The sequence below is a fragment of the Marmota marmota genome, unplaced genomic scaffold (assembly GCF_001458135.2).
Source record: "Marmota marmota marmota unplaced genomic scaffold, marMar, whole genome shotgun sequence".
NCBI lineage: Eukaryota > Metazoa > Chordata > Mammalia > Rodentia > Sciuridae > Marmota > Marmota marmota.
In genome coordinates this window covers 16,469,501-16,486,653 of record NW_026000142.1, presented here as the reverse complement: position 1 = coordinate 16,486,653, position 17,153 = coordinate 16,469,501, and the positions used below count along the sequence as shown (strand labels likewise).

The window sequence follows — 17,153 nt, the reverse complement described above, 5'->3', positions numbered from 1 at the left end:
ACCTTTCTAGATATTTTAAGAAAAAGGCATATAAGGCACTAAGATGAAGAGTGTACACTCAAGCTTGGTCCCATGGTGAAAATTTATTGATATTCCAATATCTCTGGAAGCCCTCAGAGGTGTTGTTGCTATAGAGCAGTAGTTTTGTTCTCCAATTTTAGATTGCTGCCCCACCCCTCACAGCAAAGTTTCTGACACAATATGTCTTAGATGGGAACACAGGACATGCATTTCTAACAAGTTCCCAAGTACTGTTATTTGAGTATGGTTTCAGTATGTTCCTCCAAGCGTCCAGTCCGTATGTTGGAAGCTTGGTCTCCAGTGTAGTCATGTGGGGCTTAGTGTAAGTTAATTAGGCCATTGGGTTATAATGTCCTTAGAAGGAATTAATGCAGTTCTCATGGGACTCTGGCTAGTTCTTGAGAATGAATTATGAGTGGCCTCTCCTTATTCTCACTTCCTATCTCAACCTGTGACCTCTCCTTCTCAAGTATGTTCTTTCCATGTCATCCATGATGTGATATAGCCAAGGGGACTCTCACCAGCAGGTGAATTGATGGAACCATCTGATCTTGGATTTTCAGCCTCTAAGACTGTGAGCTAAATAACCATCTTTTTATTATAAACTACCCGGATTCAGGTAACTCATAGCAATAGGAAACAGAAGAATATTCAATTTTGTGCTGATTGGGACCTGTACTTTGAGAAACTTTGGTTCAAACAAAACTTCTCTGGTTTCCTGTTCTGAGCCTTGAGCATGGATGTCAGTGTCTTCCTTATTAGAAGATACTGTAAGACAGTACTGGCTGAGGCAGGAGATTGCTTCTAGTATCAAATTCTCTTTATAACTAATGATTCAGTTCCTCACAGCTTTTAGATGATGATTTACCTTGACATAGGACCCCTTAATCTTTTTCCACCTTAGGATTTATAACCTCCTATCCCTGGTTTCCAACCCCCTGACTGGCTTGACCTTTGATTGTGTTGGAGTCTCTGACAAATCTGCCAGCTTCTAATCCCCAGCTCGGAGCTAAACCAAAGGTTCCCAACATTTGTTGGAACATAGTGCCCCTAGTTTTTCAGTAACATTTTCATAATTCCATGTCTAATCTTTTCATGCTGTTCTAACAAAATATCACTCACTGGACGGCTGATAAACAACAGCAAATTACTCCTCACAGTTCTGGAAACTGGGAAGTACAAGATCAACAACAAGGGTTGTCCTCAAAAGTGCAAAAGTTTGTAAGACACAGTTGGGGATCACAGCACTATATTCCCTGTCCCATCCTCCAGTCTTATTTTCACTTCCATCATTCCATTGGTTCTCATATCTACAGTGTCCTGGCACACATACCTCAGACAACATTTCCAAGAATAAACACCAACTAACGGCAATATTTATATTTATTTTTGCAATTTCTTGGATAAAAACCATTTAAACAATGTTTGGTAAGGTGTTATTCTCATAAAAACATCTTTTGAAACAAATGTATTTCTATTTTTCACAAAAGTTAAAATTACATGCTGAAACAGAGTTAATTACTTAGCACAATATGAAATCAGGAGGCTTGTAGAGTAAGAATAGATAATGGACTACACATCATTAAACTAAACAATTACACTGAACTAGAAAACTGACTGAGTAGTAAAATATAAAAATCTACAATTATAAATATAAATTTGGTCTGTGGAGACACTAGAGCAGTATTTACAGTAAGTATTAGATTATTCCTACTTTAGGTGAATACTGCAGTTGTAAAATGTTGAATATCACAGGGAACAGAGTGGTTTATTTACAGTCTACTATATTAAAAGTTATATTTCTAGCAAACCTGATGATTGCTACAAATACAGCTAAAAATTTGACACTAAAAACAAACATTATCTGTAGTTGGGAATTCCTAATATCTATAAATTGAAATTTTCTGTTAAAATCAATATGGAAAAAAAATACAACAATTCCATTCTTAGAAATACTGTAAAATTTAATCATTTTAGTCCAAACATAATAAGTGAATGACAAGAAGTCTTTTAAAAAGGCACACATTGTTAATTATGTAAATTTGGCAGCAGAATCCTATGTCATGAAAGTTACTGTCAAGTGAGGAGAAGTAAACAAATAACAGAACTGGACTGATTTTCCTAATTTTAGAAAGAGGAAAATAATGCTCAGATGTGGGCTTCCCCCACTCTTTAGTGTTAAACTAAAGACTCTAAGCTCTCAGCTATGTTTCCATCAGCCAAAGCTGCGCCATTACTGTCCAGAGAGGTGGACGGATTCTCTTCCTGCCTTGTGCTGACAAGGCTGAGGACCACTTTGTAGAGAAACTGATACTGCTCCTAGAAAACAGAGAGGGAAGTTATAAACAGGAAGCTCAGTGAAAAATACATTTGTAAAAAGAAGGACTATTTTCACATAGACCATCACTGATTGTAGTAGGGCATTCTGTTTAGGGTTTGCTATACTTAGCAAAGGTACACAATGTTTATTAATGTCTCTTTATGATTATATTAAGGTAGATTTTCATTTAGTGAACACTCATTGACTCAGAAAGTCAATCCTCATACATTTGCCAATGGTAAGTACTCTGTTCCTAGTCACTTGCTTCCCTCAAACAGAAAGTTATGTAATGAAGTTCCGTCAACTTGCAGGGAAATGCTATGGCACTAGGCTGCTGTAACTTCTTCACAAATGAATTGCTTATTCTCTCTTCTGCAGTTGCAATGAAATCCAATGATTCTGTTTATGGGAGTTCTCAACTGCAATATGCTGTCAGCCAAGCAACCCATGCAGAACACAGTCTTTCCACCAGATCTATTTACCCAGCACTCTTCACACTCTCTTAGCCTAGCTGGTCCTACTCTCTGCTCTGAGAGAAGGTGTATGCGTGTTCTGCTGTGATCTAGTTATAAGGTTCTTATCATATATGGCCAACAAGCTGAAGGTCATCCTATTATTTTTCACTCACCTAAACTTTTCCCTTAATGTTATTTGCACCAAGTTGTCAATTGTCTTTCTACTCCATTTCCACAACAATAAAAACTTCAAAATTACTGGTTGAGAGTGGTTATCAGATGTGCTATGTCTCCTCCTTGAATGCACATACTTCATATTTTTTTTTTAAAAGCACCGAGGTTCACCCATTTGTAAACTTGAAAATTTTTTTTTAAAGTAATTTTTTTTTTTAAAAAGCACCGAGGTTCACCCATTTGAGACTGAATTGGGTTTGTGAAAAAAGCCAATGGTTCCAACATGTAGGTCTCTGTGGTCTATCAACTGTTCTTTGAGGATAACAGAACTTGAATTCCAGAAAAATAACCATTTATTTTGCTGGATAAATGCATTTGTGGGTACTTCAAATGCAGATATTTTTGAAAATTATAATAAGTCTGGCAAAAAGACAAATATAAGACATAAAAGTTTTTAACCATCAAGTTTCTGGAAGACACAGCCTTGTAACTCAGCTTGAAAGCCACATGTTAATGTTATCACTCAATATGATCTTTCTTATACACAATAAGATTTCCACAGTCTCTAGGAAATCAGTAGTACCTTCTAACAAAAGTTTGGTTCACTACTCCATTACTTACAATGTCAGCAAAGACTCCTGGCCTCATCAAATTGATCATCTTGGCTACCTGGTAAACGTCCACGGAATTTTCCTTTTCTAGTTGGTGCATAAGGGTTGTCAGAGCACAGAAAGTTCCTGCTGTCACTCCTCCATGCCTTGGAGGAAAGGAGAGGAACAAAAACACTCACATTTGGAATTCACAGAGCAAACAGCCTTGAAAATTTTGCAGTAAAAACAGAAAAAATCAGTGACTTGTCTCTACTTTTTGGTGCATAGAATTATGGTTTAATTGGAAACATTGCCAAATGTTCATGACATCAGCAATGAGATACTTAAGACTTAATACTTAATTTAATATTTGCTTGTGCATTTGTTATTTTATGCTATAAAAGGCATGGGCAAAAAATTTTTAAAAATGACTTGGCCAAGATTATAATATTTACCTAATATGTATGCTGCATATAGTTCTAGTATTTTTGCTTATTTGTAACAGAAACCCAGAAAAATCTATTGAATAAAGAGTTCTCTTTCAGGTAAATAAAAAGAATATCAATTTTATTCCTGCCTTGGGAAATTGGTGGCTGAAAAATATCCCTGCATTTAGGTATTTATTGTAAAATTTCCACTGTGGAAACAGCCTCATCACATAGAGTTCTCAGCATAAAATGCAAGAACAGATTCTTAGGATGGTGCACCCAACTTCTGCCTTCAACAGGAGCTTGAAGTGAAGAGAGAAGTGTTCTGTGTTACTCTTGCTGAAAAGAAGCAGATAATCTACCCTGACTGAATCATCAAAGTTAGCCCAAAGCATTAGGTTGGCTGGAAGACAGCAGATGTGTTCACAAACCCAGAGGAAACTCGGGTGCAAAACAATCGAAAGTGTGACACTTACTCATCATGAACAATCATGGGCCCATCCCTGTTGGCAGCTTCTTCTTTGATAATACTTATAAGTTCAAAAGTTTTACTAATGGGGCTATCTGGATTTGGCCATTTGGGACACTGAAAATGCCTCACTTCTAGTACATAATCATCCTGTGAGAAAAAAGAACAAATTAATATTTTCTTTTTTAAAAAAGCAATATTGGTTATAGGCAGTTCATTATATTCATGGTGGAATAAGTGGGGAAAATGAGGAATAAGTTAGGCAATAAAATTCAATGGCATGCATGACTAAGCAGCACCAGCTGAAGCACATCCCTTACCTAGGAAGGTAGAAACAATTGTGGTGCCACATTTACTACGTATAGATTTAGTCAGTTTTTTAAAAAAAATTAAAAATAGGCTTATTTTTATTGATGTCATGCCAATCTTGACAAACCATGGAAATATGTACCAAAGATGTTATCTGTGCTGCTCAGTTTAAAGTTAAAAAAGAAATCTTCAGTGCTAAAATTTGTTTGGAAAATATCACAGACCTCTTCAAACACCAGAAATACACAGACTTCCCTAAGGAAAGGAGGAGACTGCAAGACAGTGGGAAAAGGCTTGTGAGGAGGGCAGAGAGACAGGTTCAATTCCAGTCCCAGTTCTATTTTTTGCTTAAGAGACTAAACAGACATGTAACTTGACTAAATCCCTTACGCCCCTGCCCTAGGTTTCCTCAAGTGTATTGAATTAAATGCTTCATTTAAAGACAAGTACCGGAACCTAAATTTTGTATGGCAAGTGAAAAAGTGCCAAGACAGTCAAGATACTACCAAGGAAGGAGAAGAAGATGGAGAATTAGCGCATCAGATATTGTAAGTTATTATGTGCTATCTGGATGAAGACACTGCCATTTTGGCAGAGGAACTAAGAGACCAGTGGAATGAAATAAAGATGCTAGAAATAAGACCATACATAGATAGAAACTCAATTTAGGACTGAGTGGGTATTGTTGATCCATAAGTGATGCAGGGTCAAGAATTACCACATGATCATTTTTTTCACTTATCAATTCATTGTATGCTGGCAGAACAGTTAAGTATGGGTGGGTAACATTTTCCCCGTTTTATTTAGGAGAATACAAGATAAGAGTCTGTCTTAAAACACAAAAATGAGAACAAATAAAATTTATTACTGTGTTACTTTAAACAAAATTTCTTTCAGCAACAGAGTGGAGTAAAAGAGAGATCTTTGATTTCTTATGTGTATAAAAGTCAACATGTGTATAGTTTAGTAATGACTAATTGCTTGATTCTGTAATGACTCTGAAAATGAAAGCTCTCAGAAATGGAATATTGATTATTTGAGTAAATTATCTCAGTTTATAAGAAATCAGAAGCCTTTTAATTTCTAAGAAAGATCCTTGAGTCAGCATATGTTTATAAAACAGAGGTAAATGAAAATGTTTGTCATGTAACTTGTGTCCATACCTGTGTAGCTTCTAGAATAAAGTCTTGAATTACAAGTTTTTCCTCATTAGACAGACATTTGTGTTCTTCAGCCATAAGAGTGACCTTAAAGCTGTCACAATTTATAGGCTCATCTTTATTTGGCCAGTAAACAAATTCATCTTCTGCCTGGAAAAGTAAAAGCCAAAGAAGAGTCTAGATTTTAGTAAAATAAAGTCTCAAAATTCAGGTTGTAAAACAAAGTTAATTGGTTGAATCAATTCAAATTTTACTTTGAATCACAAAATTCACTATTGAAATCTTTCCAATGTTTTAAATCAGATTTATGTGTGAAATCAAATATTACACTCAAGAACCCCAATTTTTGCTTTGTTATTTTGTGCCCATAGCTTATCAATGTCAATAGTAAGCTTGATGCTTATCTTAATGACAAGTGAATTGGGAAGATTTAAGTAAATTTTAAGAGCTTAGGAATTTTCTAACTTCATTTGATAACTTTATAAACAAGAGCTGAATAAGTATATATGCAAGCCTAAATGAAATATTAATTTAGTTTTAGTTTCTGAGTTCTCTAAACACATAAAAATAAGAATGAGTGTGTTTTGATTTTCTGATACTAAAAAAGCCCTACCTATACTAGTTCACTTTATTCCAATTGAATCTTTCAAAAAAATTTTTTTAAAGACTTCCTTAAATTAAGGGAATCTCTGAATTTCCTAAGAATGTAGATTGACATCATTCATGGCTACAATTCTGATTTTCTTAAGTAGTGTCACAAATACATACATACATTGAAATTAATTTTACCTACTTTCATTTAAATATGTCTTTACAGAAAGGAGAATGTAGAATCAAACAAGTTCAACAGAGGGAAGGTATGATTCCAATGATATTAGTCTATTAGTTAAAAATAAAACTACTTTGCTTGTTGGTGTGGATTTCTGGCTATTGTGAACTATTATTTTATGTGTAAAGAAAAAACTAAATATGAACTAAGGGACTTACCATGTTTTGACCATCAGGGATCATAACCACCAACTGGGCATTATGATCCCATATCATTCTCCAGAAATCCTTGATGGTATGGAGAAGAGGGTGCTGGGTGATGATGAATTCATTGCTCTGGTAATAACCCTACAAAACCAAAGAAAATGTAAAAAGAGACCTGGCATATGTTGTTATTATGGCCAATGCTTTCTGGGCACTTCCTATACGCTAGGTACAGACAGTTTTCTTCCACTTAAGACATTTACTCTTTAGGACAATATTATGAGACAGGAACTGTGATCCCCGTTTTATAGATGATTAAATGGAGGCATAAGAAGTTAAGTGTCATGGTAAGTTTAAGAGCTGTAGTCTAGTTTACCTATCACCTATAGAAGCAGACTTACCAAAATGGCATGTGGAACGTGTTTCCTACATTAGGTAGAATAATCTATAGCAGAATTTCTAATTCTCATTTTCCACAAACTCTAGTGTAAGAATGCCAAATTGTACACCTACAATAGGACACTTTCCGTGTCCACTCACCCTGGCTGCCTCTATAAAACATGAATCGGATTTTGCTGCAGAAACCTGGAAATTGGTATCCTAGATTAATCACAATTTCCATGCTATTACTTGTTAAAATCAGGGCTCTTCTGGCTCCTGCTCTGAGTACTTTCAGATCCCATGTCTACCCTCCTGATGGTGCCCCCATCACCACACATCTAAATATTTCCTGCATGGATATTCTTCAATAATATTTTTGCTGGATAATAGAACAGATGTTTGGAATGGTAGTTAGGGGCCTTTAGTCTAAAACCAAGCTCCGTTTGAAGGTCACACAACATCTATGCTATGGCTTAGATATGAGATGTCCCCCAAAAGCTCATATGTGAGACAATGCCAAAAGGTTTAGAGGTAAAATAATTGGGTTATAAGAGCCTTGTCCAAATCAGGACATTAATCCCCTGATAAGAATTAACTGAGTGGTAAGTGAAGGCAGGTAGGGTGTGTCTAGAGGAGGCAGGTCATTGTGGTGGGACATGGGCCTCTGGGATAAATACGTTGTATCTGGCAAGTGGAGTTTCTCTCTCTGCTTCCTGATGTAATGTCCTGAGCTGCTTTCCTCCACCACACTCTTCAGCCATGAAGGTCTGCTTCACGTGGATCCCCAAGGAATAGAGCTGACTATCTATGGACTGAGACCTCTGAAGCCATGAGCCCCCAAATAAACTTTCCTCCTCTAAAATGGTTTTTATCAGGTCTTTTGATTGCAGCAGCAAAAAAGCTAACTAAAAAAATCTACTCAAGCACCCGTCCCTCACACAGAGGATCTAAATGCAGAAGGAAAATGTTTTATCTTTAGAAATCCAGGTCCCCAAACAAGCCCTGTGTGCAGGGCTAGAATGGTGCTATAAACCTGGAGTGATAATTTCAATAAGCTTGGGCTTTGCTGAAGCAGGTGCATCCTGGGTCTGCCAATGGGCTCTGAACTGAAATGGAGCCTCTTAGGTGGGCAAGTGTGAGTTTTATGTCTACTTATCAGACCTGAATTGTGAGTTTGGGTTCCTGAATATCCCCATCTAGGCTGCTTGGGGTTCTTCAGTCCTAGCACACGAAGGTGTGGAACACTGGTACTCCTATTTGCTGCAGCAGCCTGTGCCCTGCAGTCATTGACTTGACTTAGGCCTACTAGTGGTGCTGCCTCTGCCTGCTGTCAACCCACTCTGGTGCTGATTCTGCTAACAGTTTCCCCAGGGATGTCCTTGACTTACCATGATGTAGGAGGCATTGATGTAGTCTGTGCCTTCCCCACTCAGGGATGAAATGCCAACCCTCGATCGCTCCACTGGAACACAGAACATTCATTATAAAAAACTATTCTCACAGTACTATACCATCTTCCCTCAACATCCAAGTGCAAAATATATTTCCCCCGATGGGTGTCTGTGATCCGTAAGCTATACATTAAAATATGTTTTGCATTTAGATAAAAGGAAGATTTTGTGAGTCTTTTTAAAAAACAGTTACACAATAGGTAAAATTACAACAATATACTAATAGATCTAACATATAATCAGAGTGAATGACACTTGTCCCAAGGAATACAAATATTGGCAAATTAGTTATAAGACTTTTATTGTGAAAAAATTGATTTTCCCAGATTCAATATAACTTACCAGGGATAATAGAAGAAGTTCTGTTCTTTTCTCTGTTGCATTGTTTCAGGGCTGTAGAATAGTCACTCTGTTGTATATTCGATTGGCTCAGGAGCTGAGTAAGGGGTTATTTCATTTAAGTCACCAAATAAGCAAGCATGCATGAACACATTACCTGAACAACATGATATTTAATGTACTGGATTGATTTTTTCCCCAACTATTCCTTGAATTAAACCTGGTTTTAGTGAACTTCCTGGCACTTTACACCAGGGGAGGTAGAAGAAGCAGAGAACCCTCATTAGTTCACATTTCAGAGTCAAGAGGATCTTCCTTGTTGCTTCCTCTACAATGTGCACCCTCTGTTTCCTTTACTTAAATCTAACCAGATGTTGGGAGGCGAATTACAAGGTGTGGGTGTGCATGCATATATATGTTAGATTCTATTTATTGCTTCTACTGCTATTTAGTACTGTGATACACAAATAATCTACATTCTCCTCATCTAGTCCCCATCGAGAGCATTTGAGATATTTCCAATGTTTAGCTATTTCAAGCTTTGTAACAATGAATCTCTCTTTCATGTTTCTTATTGTGCATATATGTAAGGGCTTCTATAGTGAATTAGCAGTCAACTATGTTTAATTTTTAATACTCATAACAAATAAGTAGATATAAGAATTGTTTCAAGGAAATTTTTCTATGAATAAACTTGAATGAATATTTTCTATAGGACAGTACACATACATACTTATATTTCCCTATTTATCTTGCTAACAGGAAAGGGAGTCAAATTTTATCTCTAATTTTCTTTGGACCTTACGTTTTTTATTTTCACACTGGATTATTCTGTTTAAATCATATCAATTATTTTATGTAACTATGTAGGGCTAAATCATATTTAAATGAGAATTCTGCTGAAAGTAAGCAGCATACATTAAAATTAGGCTGTTAGGATGGCTCTTCATCTAATTTTAATGTTTTACATCTCTATATTATATGTTTCAGGAATCCAAACTGCATGTTTTGTGTTTTTTTTTTTTTCCCCAAAAGCATTTCTTTATGACTCAGTTCTGGCTAAGCAAGGCATTTGTGTTCCTGACAAGATGTTCTAAGTTTATCATCCAACCCAGTCTTCCGCTTACACCCCCAGGAGCACAGAAGGTAGTGATGAGAAGGCAAAGGGCCTGAGGGAGTCCATAGTGGCTAACACTTTTTGTTACTGGCTGGGGAAAAGAGAGAAGAAAAAGTAGAATATCAACATTTGTTGACTCTCCTGGGTTTTTTTCAGTGTCTTCCCATTTCTTCTTATATACTCTTTCTTCAGAAATTGACCCTGTTTCTCCAGGAATCCTGAGAAGTCAGAGGATAGTATAGAAATAGCGTGGAACAAAGTAACAACCTTCACTCCAAAAAGCTATGATTCTGCAAATCCTCTGTTCCCTGCTGCAGGTCTGATAATAACCTGCTTTCCAACTTCTCTGCCTTCTGATTTCTGAAAGCCAGGGATCTAGTGTCCTGGGAGGATGGAATCAAACAAAACATGACTTCTCTCTAGTGAGCTGCCTCCAGTCAGGAGTGGGAGAAACTGGGGTTGAATAAGCTATTGTTCTGGTGTGGCCTGCTCTGTACTCCAAGGGTTTGAAGTGAGACACAGACTTTTCCAAAGAGCAGCAGGAACAGCCTGAGCCACAGCACTCATGTTAAAGTGGTCTGTTTTTTCTTTTTTCCCCTTCAAGTCAAAAAGAGCACTTATATGTTTTGTATTATGAATTCTGTCTGTTCATTCTGTTAGGCTCTATACCCTCCTTCCCCAGACCAAGTCTGCATTTATAAAAGTTAGTCTAGGGTTTCCGAGAACTTTTCCTCTTGCCACTCAGAATTAAGTTTCTCCTTGAAATTTACTGTGTGGTGCTATAACCTGTTGTAAAGAACAAGATGATTCAAACACAAAGCTATTGCACCAACAAAACCCTCAACCTGTCCTCATAGCCTTAGTCAAGTAAAATGAGAGATATGGAGACATTCAGTTCTGTGGTGACAACCAAGAGGCATCCAGGGAACTCACCTGGAATTGCTTCTCCAGTTTTGTTTTGCCGGTTGGTCCTGGAATGAGGAGTGCATTAACATAGGCGTGAATGTGACTATCTGGCACCTCTGTTTCTTTACTGAGTATGGCCTCCACCAGGGTATCATGAATGAAGACATATTGTTCCTGGCAAAACAATGACAATAGAAACATTACTTCAGATTTTCTCATATGTATCTAGGTATGAAACTGGTATCCTCCATTGACAGACAAAAAGTGTTTAACAAAATGGTGGTAGTGGGGAGATCCCACAGAGATTGCTGATTGACATGGTAAGAAGTCAGATAGAGGAGAGGAGGTGACTCAGGAAGAAATGACCTATTCTGTTCCTACCTTTTTATATACCATACATTTTCATTCGTGAGAAGAAAGGAGGAAGATTTGGAGAGGCAAAGCAATATCCTCTGTGACTCCTTGGAACTAGACATTTCTATACTTCCTGGAGGGCTTTCCTGACTCACAAACTTTGGATGGACTTCCCCTTTTCCTTTCTAACCACTCCAACTCTCATTGTAGCCTGCCATGTACAATTTAGTTGGATTTTGTCTACAGTTTTAATAATTCTCTCATATTTTATGTATGAAAGTTCCCTGGTCTTTTCTGACCCAAAAGTCATTCCTTGAGGGGAGTCTGGTTTGGTTTTGAAGCCCACTTAGACATTCGTTTTCTGATTTTTTTTTTCAAGTTCACATCCCTGGGTTTCAATTTAAATTTATTTTTATTTAGAAATAGTGAGAATAAAATGCAGATATGCAGACTCTGGCCTGTGTTATATATGATCAAATTATGTGGAACTAAAAAAAAGCTTGAGTGTCATTCATGCTTTTTAAACAGAACACGAATCAATTAGCTTGATATATGTATGAATAATTTGAGGATATTGATAGTGGGATGGGTATTGATTGTTTCACTGATTCCTTTGTGTTACTAGTGTCATCCTAAAGATATTCTTCAATTGGTCACAAAACAGACAAAAATTTAAATGACCCATCTGTAACATATCTGTTGTTACCTGGTAATGTGGATTGAACTGTGTCTCTCAAAAGATACATCAATGCTCTAACTCCCAGTACCTCAGAATGTGGCCTTCACTGTGCACAGGATTATTGCAGATGTAATTAGCTAAGATGAGGTTGACTGGAACAGCATGGTGACTGGTTTCATTATGAGAAGAAGGAACTCTGGACACAGAGGGATGATACCAAGTGAAGTCTGAGGCAGGGATTGGAGTGATACCAAGAAAGTTCCAAGGCCATCAGAAGCTGGAAGAGGCAGGAAGGGATCCTCCCACACGCTTCTAAAGGACCATGGCTCTGCCAACACTCTGTTTCCAGACTTCAAGTCTCTGGAAGTGTGAGCTAATACATTTCTATTGTTTAAGCCACCCAATCTGTGTAGTTCACTATGACTATCTCAGGAGATGAACACATCTATGTTTTAATGACATTTCCATTCCTTAAACAAATAAAGATATATTTTTAAACCATACCTCAGTTTGCACCAAATAATTTCTTTGTGAGCGAATGTGTTTTAAGAAGCCAAATACGTTGACAGTTCCCTCATGCTGAATCTGTTGCAACATACTGTCTAGCACAATATATGTGCCTGTTCTTCCAACACCAGCACTGAAAGAAACATTTCAATGTAAAACATATTATTGAAAACAGATTGATTAGAATACTTTTTTTTCCCCAAGCAACTAAGCCACATGATAAATTTAATAACTTAATCTTGTAAACATTTTAAGGTTAAGCACAGTAATTTAATCAACAAATTTGAAAAGTTCGCTTTTGAAATTTGTTGTTGCAGATAAAACTGCAAAACACCCTATTCCTGTGTCAGACTTTTAAAAAAATCAACAGTATTATTTATTATTCATTATACATTATACATTGAAAATAGCATATATCAGAGCATAGCAAACAGACATTTAATTTGAGAAAAATAAAAGCATTAACTTTTCTAAATTCTGAAAAGCAAAGGTCCTTGGGTATGTATTGCCAGGCAGACATGTTTACAAAGGTTTCTGCATTCATGGGAAAAAGAATTTGATGGAGCTTTCAGCTGAAATATCATTTCAGTGAGATCGTGAGGATAAAGCATAACTCCAGTCATTTCTAAAGGGCCATTATCCATCAACTTCTTCAAAGCCTCTATCGGGGAGACATAATTCATAGACAGGGATTCTTTTCAAATGTTCCAACACGTAGGAAGTGCTGGAGTGGAAAATTAGCACCTGCTTTGCACAATAGCCTGGGCCTTCTCCATTTGTTAAGAAACAATTCCTGACCTTCAGTGCTATTTTTCCTATGTTTTCTGGTTTTCCTAAGAGTATCCTCAGGCAAAGAGATTAAAAAAAAATCCTCAAGATCAGTCTCAGAAACTTTGTCTGAGAATAGCTTCTGAGATAGGTAATTAGACTGTGTCAGATAAGCTGTATACCAAAGGAAACACTTGCTTCTGCAAAAACCCAGGTACTGGTTTTGGCAAAATTACTGCGTGTAGAAATGAGCTTGATTTTTGTGGACATAAAACTCAGGGGCTGGGGATGTGGCTCAAGCCGTAACGCATTCGCCTGGCATGTGCGGGGCACTGGGTTCGATCCTCAGCACCACATACAAATAAAATAAAGATGTTGTGTCCACCGAAAACTGAAAAATAAATATTAAAAAATTCTCTCTCTCTCTAAAAAAAAACCAACTCAGTACAGTCAGCATTCTGAGAATATTACCTGCTGTTATTTTAACTGAGAAATATTAAATGAAAGCATCTATCTTTTTTTCTCTTCCTTTGTAACGTTATTCTTGATATTTATCAACCCAATCTTGGAAACTGAAATTCTTGGACAATGATAAATTGATGATACATTCATGTTAGATATTTTAGAAAGAACTTAGTAAAAAGAGAAAGGGATTTTGGTCTCAAATTGTTGAACAATATATTCAAGTTATTTTGCCAAGTTCCTCACAGTCTGAGTGCATTGGATTCTTTAATATAAACCTGGCATGACAATTCTACAACAGAATCACTCTTAGGAGTAGGAGGTGCACCTTAATCATTTTTTATCCTGTGGTGTTATAAGAAATATTTAACAACAAAAATATTCTGCCTGCCTCGCACAGTTAATAAATTCCAATCCGGCAATCAAATCAAATAATAGACATCTTAAAAAATACATGGTGTTCTGAAATGCTCAGCAATCAAATTCCAAGTCTCAGCATTAGCATTTCCTAGTGATCTGTACCATCAATTTCCTTTTTGTTGGCATAAGCAATTCTGTGACTTCAGAAGCACACTTTGGAGACTCACCTGCAGTGGACCACAACAGGCCCCACAGCGTGGCGCTTGGCGTGGGCTGCCTTTCTCACGAAGGTCAGCACTGGCAACGAGTACTCTGGTACCCCCATGTCAGGCCACTGAGTGTAGTGATATTGTGTGACCACGCGCCCACTGGGTCTTCCTTTCTGGGAGCCCTGGAAAAGTTTGGACAGTTAATGACAGTAACAAACACACAGAAATGCATGCACACATGCACAATTCTTAAATATCAATTCAGGAGTCACAGCCTGACACTGGTGTTTATAATGAAGCAAAAAAGAGAGCACTACCATTTTTGATAGTCAACTGCCTGTGCCCACTTGGCTAGGCTATGGTAGTCAGCTGCTGGGTCAAAAACTAATCAAAATAGATGATGTTGTGAAGGTATCTTTTTAGATGTGATTAACATCTCAATCTGTAAACTCGAGTATAGTATATCACCCTCCATAACGTGGGTGGGACATATCCAAAGGAGCAAAGACAAGTTTTCTGAAGAGGAAGGGATTCTCTCTAAAGACTGCAATACAGAAATTGTGCCTAAATGTTCAGCCTGCTGCCTTGATGAATTTCAATCCTAAATCACAACATCAACTCCTACTTAAATTTCTAGGCTACCAACATTCCCTACATATTTCAGAATTGGTAAGTCTCCAAGACAATTGAGTTAATCCTTAAAAAAATTCAGGGATCTATTGATCTGTCTATCCATCCATCTGTATGCCCATTCATCCTGTTGGACCTGATACCCTTGAGAATCCCAAAACATACATTATTTTTTCTCTTTGCTTATTTCAATTGCCACTCTTTTTAGCTAGATGTTATGATTCTGTCAGGGCTATCCTATGAAGTGGCACATGGGTCAGGAATTTTGGTTTATGTATCATATCACCTACAACCATAGGCACCATAACCAGTCTGGCTTTAAAGCCAGAGCTGACATTTAGGTACTTGAAAAAAGCCATTGGGATTGAGGTGTAGCTGTGATAAGAACTTTGATATATATATATATATATATACACACACACACACACACACACACATATTTATGTGTGTGTGTATATGTGTGTGTATTAACCCTTTCTTGGTTAATCACTCATTTATTTAAGAAGAACTGAATGATTTATATAATTGATGACGTAACTATCATTTGTCTTGTTTTTAAAATTATTTGCAATTGATGAATGAAAATTGTATTAATTTATGTTATACAATGTAAACATGTTCTGAACTATATATACATTGTGAAATAGCTAAAAAGCTAATTAATATAGCATAACCACATATGCTTTTTGGTGAGAATACTTTAAATCTTCTATAGTAATTTTTAAGTATATAATACATCGTCATTGCTTATAATCACTATATTATTCAACAGATCTTTTGAACTTATTCCTCCTATTATGGTTTGGATATCAGGCATCTCCTGAAAGCTCCTGTGTTAACATAGGAACATTCACAGGGGGAATGACTGGATTTTGAAAGCTGTAACCTAATCAGTCCATCCTACTTTGAATGGACTAATTAGGTGATAACTTTAGGCAGGTGGGGCATGGCTGGAGGAGGTCACTGGGGGCATGATCTGGAAGGGTTCATCTTCCCTGTGGACCCCTTCTTCTCTCTCTGCTTTCTGACTAACATCAGTGGAGCTGTGCTCCTCCACCATGCCCTTCTGCCATGATGTTCTTTCTCACCTTGAGCCCAGAGTAATGGAATCTGCTAAGTAATGGAGTAAACCCCTGAAACCATGGTCCAAAATAAACCTTCTTCTCCTAAGTTACTCTTTTCAGGCATTTTGGTCACAGTGTCGAAAAGGTGACTAACTGAAATTAACTAACACTAACTGAAATTCTTGTCCTAGGACCAACTTCTCCCCAGTTGACTTCTTAGACTCCACATATAAGCAAGATCATGTATTATTTGTTTTTCTGTGCCTGGCTATGTCACTTCATCTAAGTTGTCACAAATTACAGGATTCCATTCTTTTTTGAAGCTGAACAGTAATTTATTGTTCTTATATACATATACACACCACATTTTCTTTACCCATTCATCTTTTGAAAGGGTTTGGCCATCATTTGTTGACTCACCTTTTTTATCTTTGTGTTTCTTAGAGTAAAATTTCTCACAGTGTAATAAGCAAGTACTTGAACATTCTTCTGATTAACCAGAAAGTTCCCGTATTCCTCACTACCCTCAGTAGGCCAGTACTGGTCACATTTTCTCTGCAACAGAGAAAAATGAAGATGCTACTTCACATTTCTACATTTCCAATGTTCAACATGAAAGTCACACCTGAAATAAGTAGAGGTTGGAGACAGCAACAGGAATGGCTCTCTTATTCATCTAAATGTCGTTTTTCCTTTCTAAGTGATTGCAAATTAGTTGTAGAGGTGAACAGGCAAAGACTCATAGAAAGGAAAGAGTGTTCAGATGATCTAGTCCAATTGACCCCTTTCATATAAGGAGAGTGAGGCTAGAGGTACTGAGTTATTACAGAGCCTTCACTCAAGTTCAGGTCCTATGAATTAAAATCGATTTCACTATTTGTTGCTTTTCAATGGGTCATCATAACTATTTATCACAGTATGAAGAATGCTTTTTTTTTAAAGAGAGGGGAGAAAAAGGGAAATTGCATGGAAATGGAAGGAGACCCTCAGGGTTATACAAAAGAACATACAAGAGGAAATGAGGGGAA

At 37.0% G+C, this 17,153-nt stretch overlaps 1 protein-coding gene across 4 annotated transcripts in view; it reads right to left on the bottom strand.

The window, feature by feature from the left end:
- Positions 1–1,388: 1,388 nt before the first annotated feature.
- Ptprz1 (protein tyrosine phosphatase receptor type Z1) overlaps positions 1,389–17,153 on the bottom strand; it is a 176,461-nt gene continuing 160,696 nt past the window's right edge. For all 4 annotated transcript variants that reach the window (XM_015488281.2, XM_048786040.1, XM_048786042.1 and 1 more), the window contains 11 exons: positions 16,546–16,680; positions 14,450–14,613; positions 12,630–12,765; positions 11,120–11,266; positions 9,073–9,166; positions 8,668–8,741; positions 6,914–7,042; positions 5,930–6,076; positions 4,465–4,607; positions 3,592–3,727; positions 1,389–2,340 (listed from right to left, as the gene is read on the bottom strand). In XM_015488281.2, the coding sequence (XP_015343767.1) occupies positions 2,200–2,340; positions 3,592–3,727; positions 4,465–4,607; positions 5,930–6,076; positions 6,914–7,042; positions 8,668–8,741; positions 9,073–9,166; positions 11,120–11,266; positions 12,630–12,765; positions 14,450–14,613; positions 16,546–16,680 (1,446 nt within the window). In that variant the 3' untranslated portion in view covers positions 1,389–2,199. The remainder of the gene's footprint in view (positions 2,341–3,591; positions 3,728–4,464; positions 4,608–5,929; positions 6,077–6,913; positions 7,043–8,667; positions 8,742–9,072; positions 9,167–11,119; positions 11,267–12,629; positions 12,766–14,449; positions 14,614–16,545; positions 16,681–17,153) is intronic.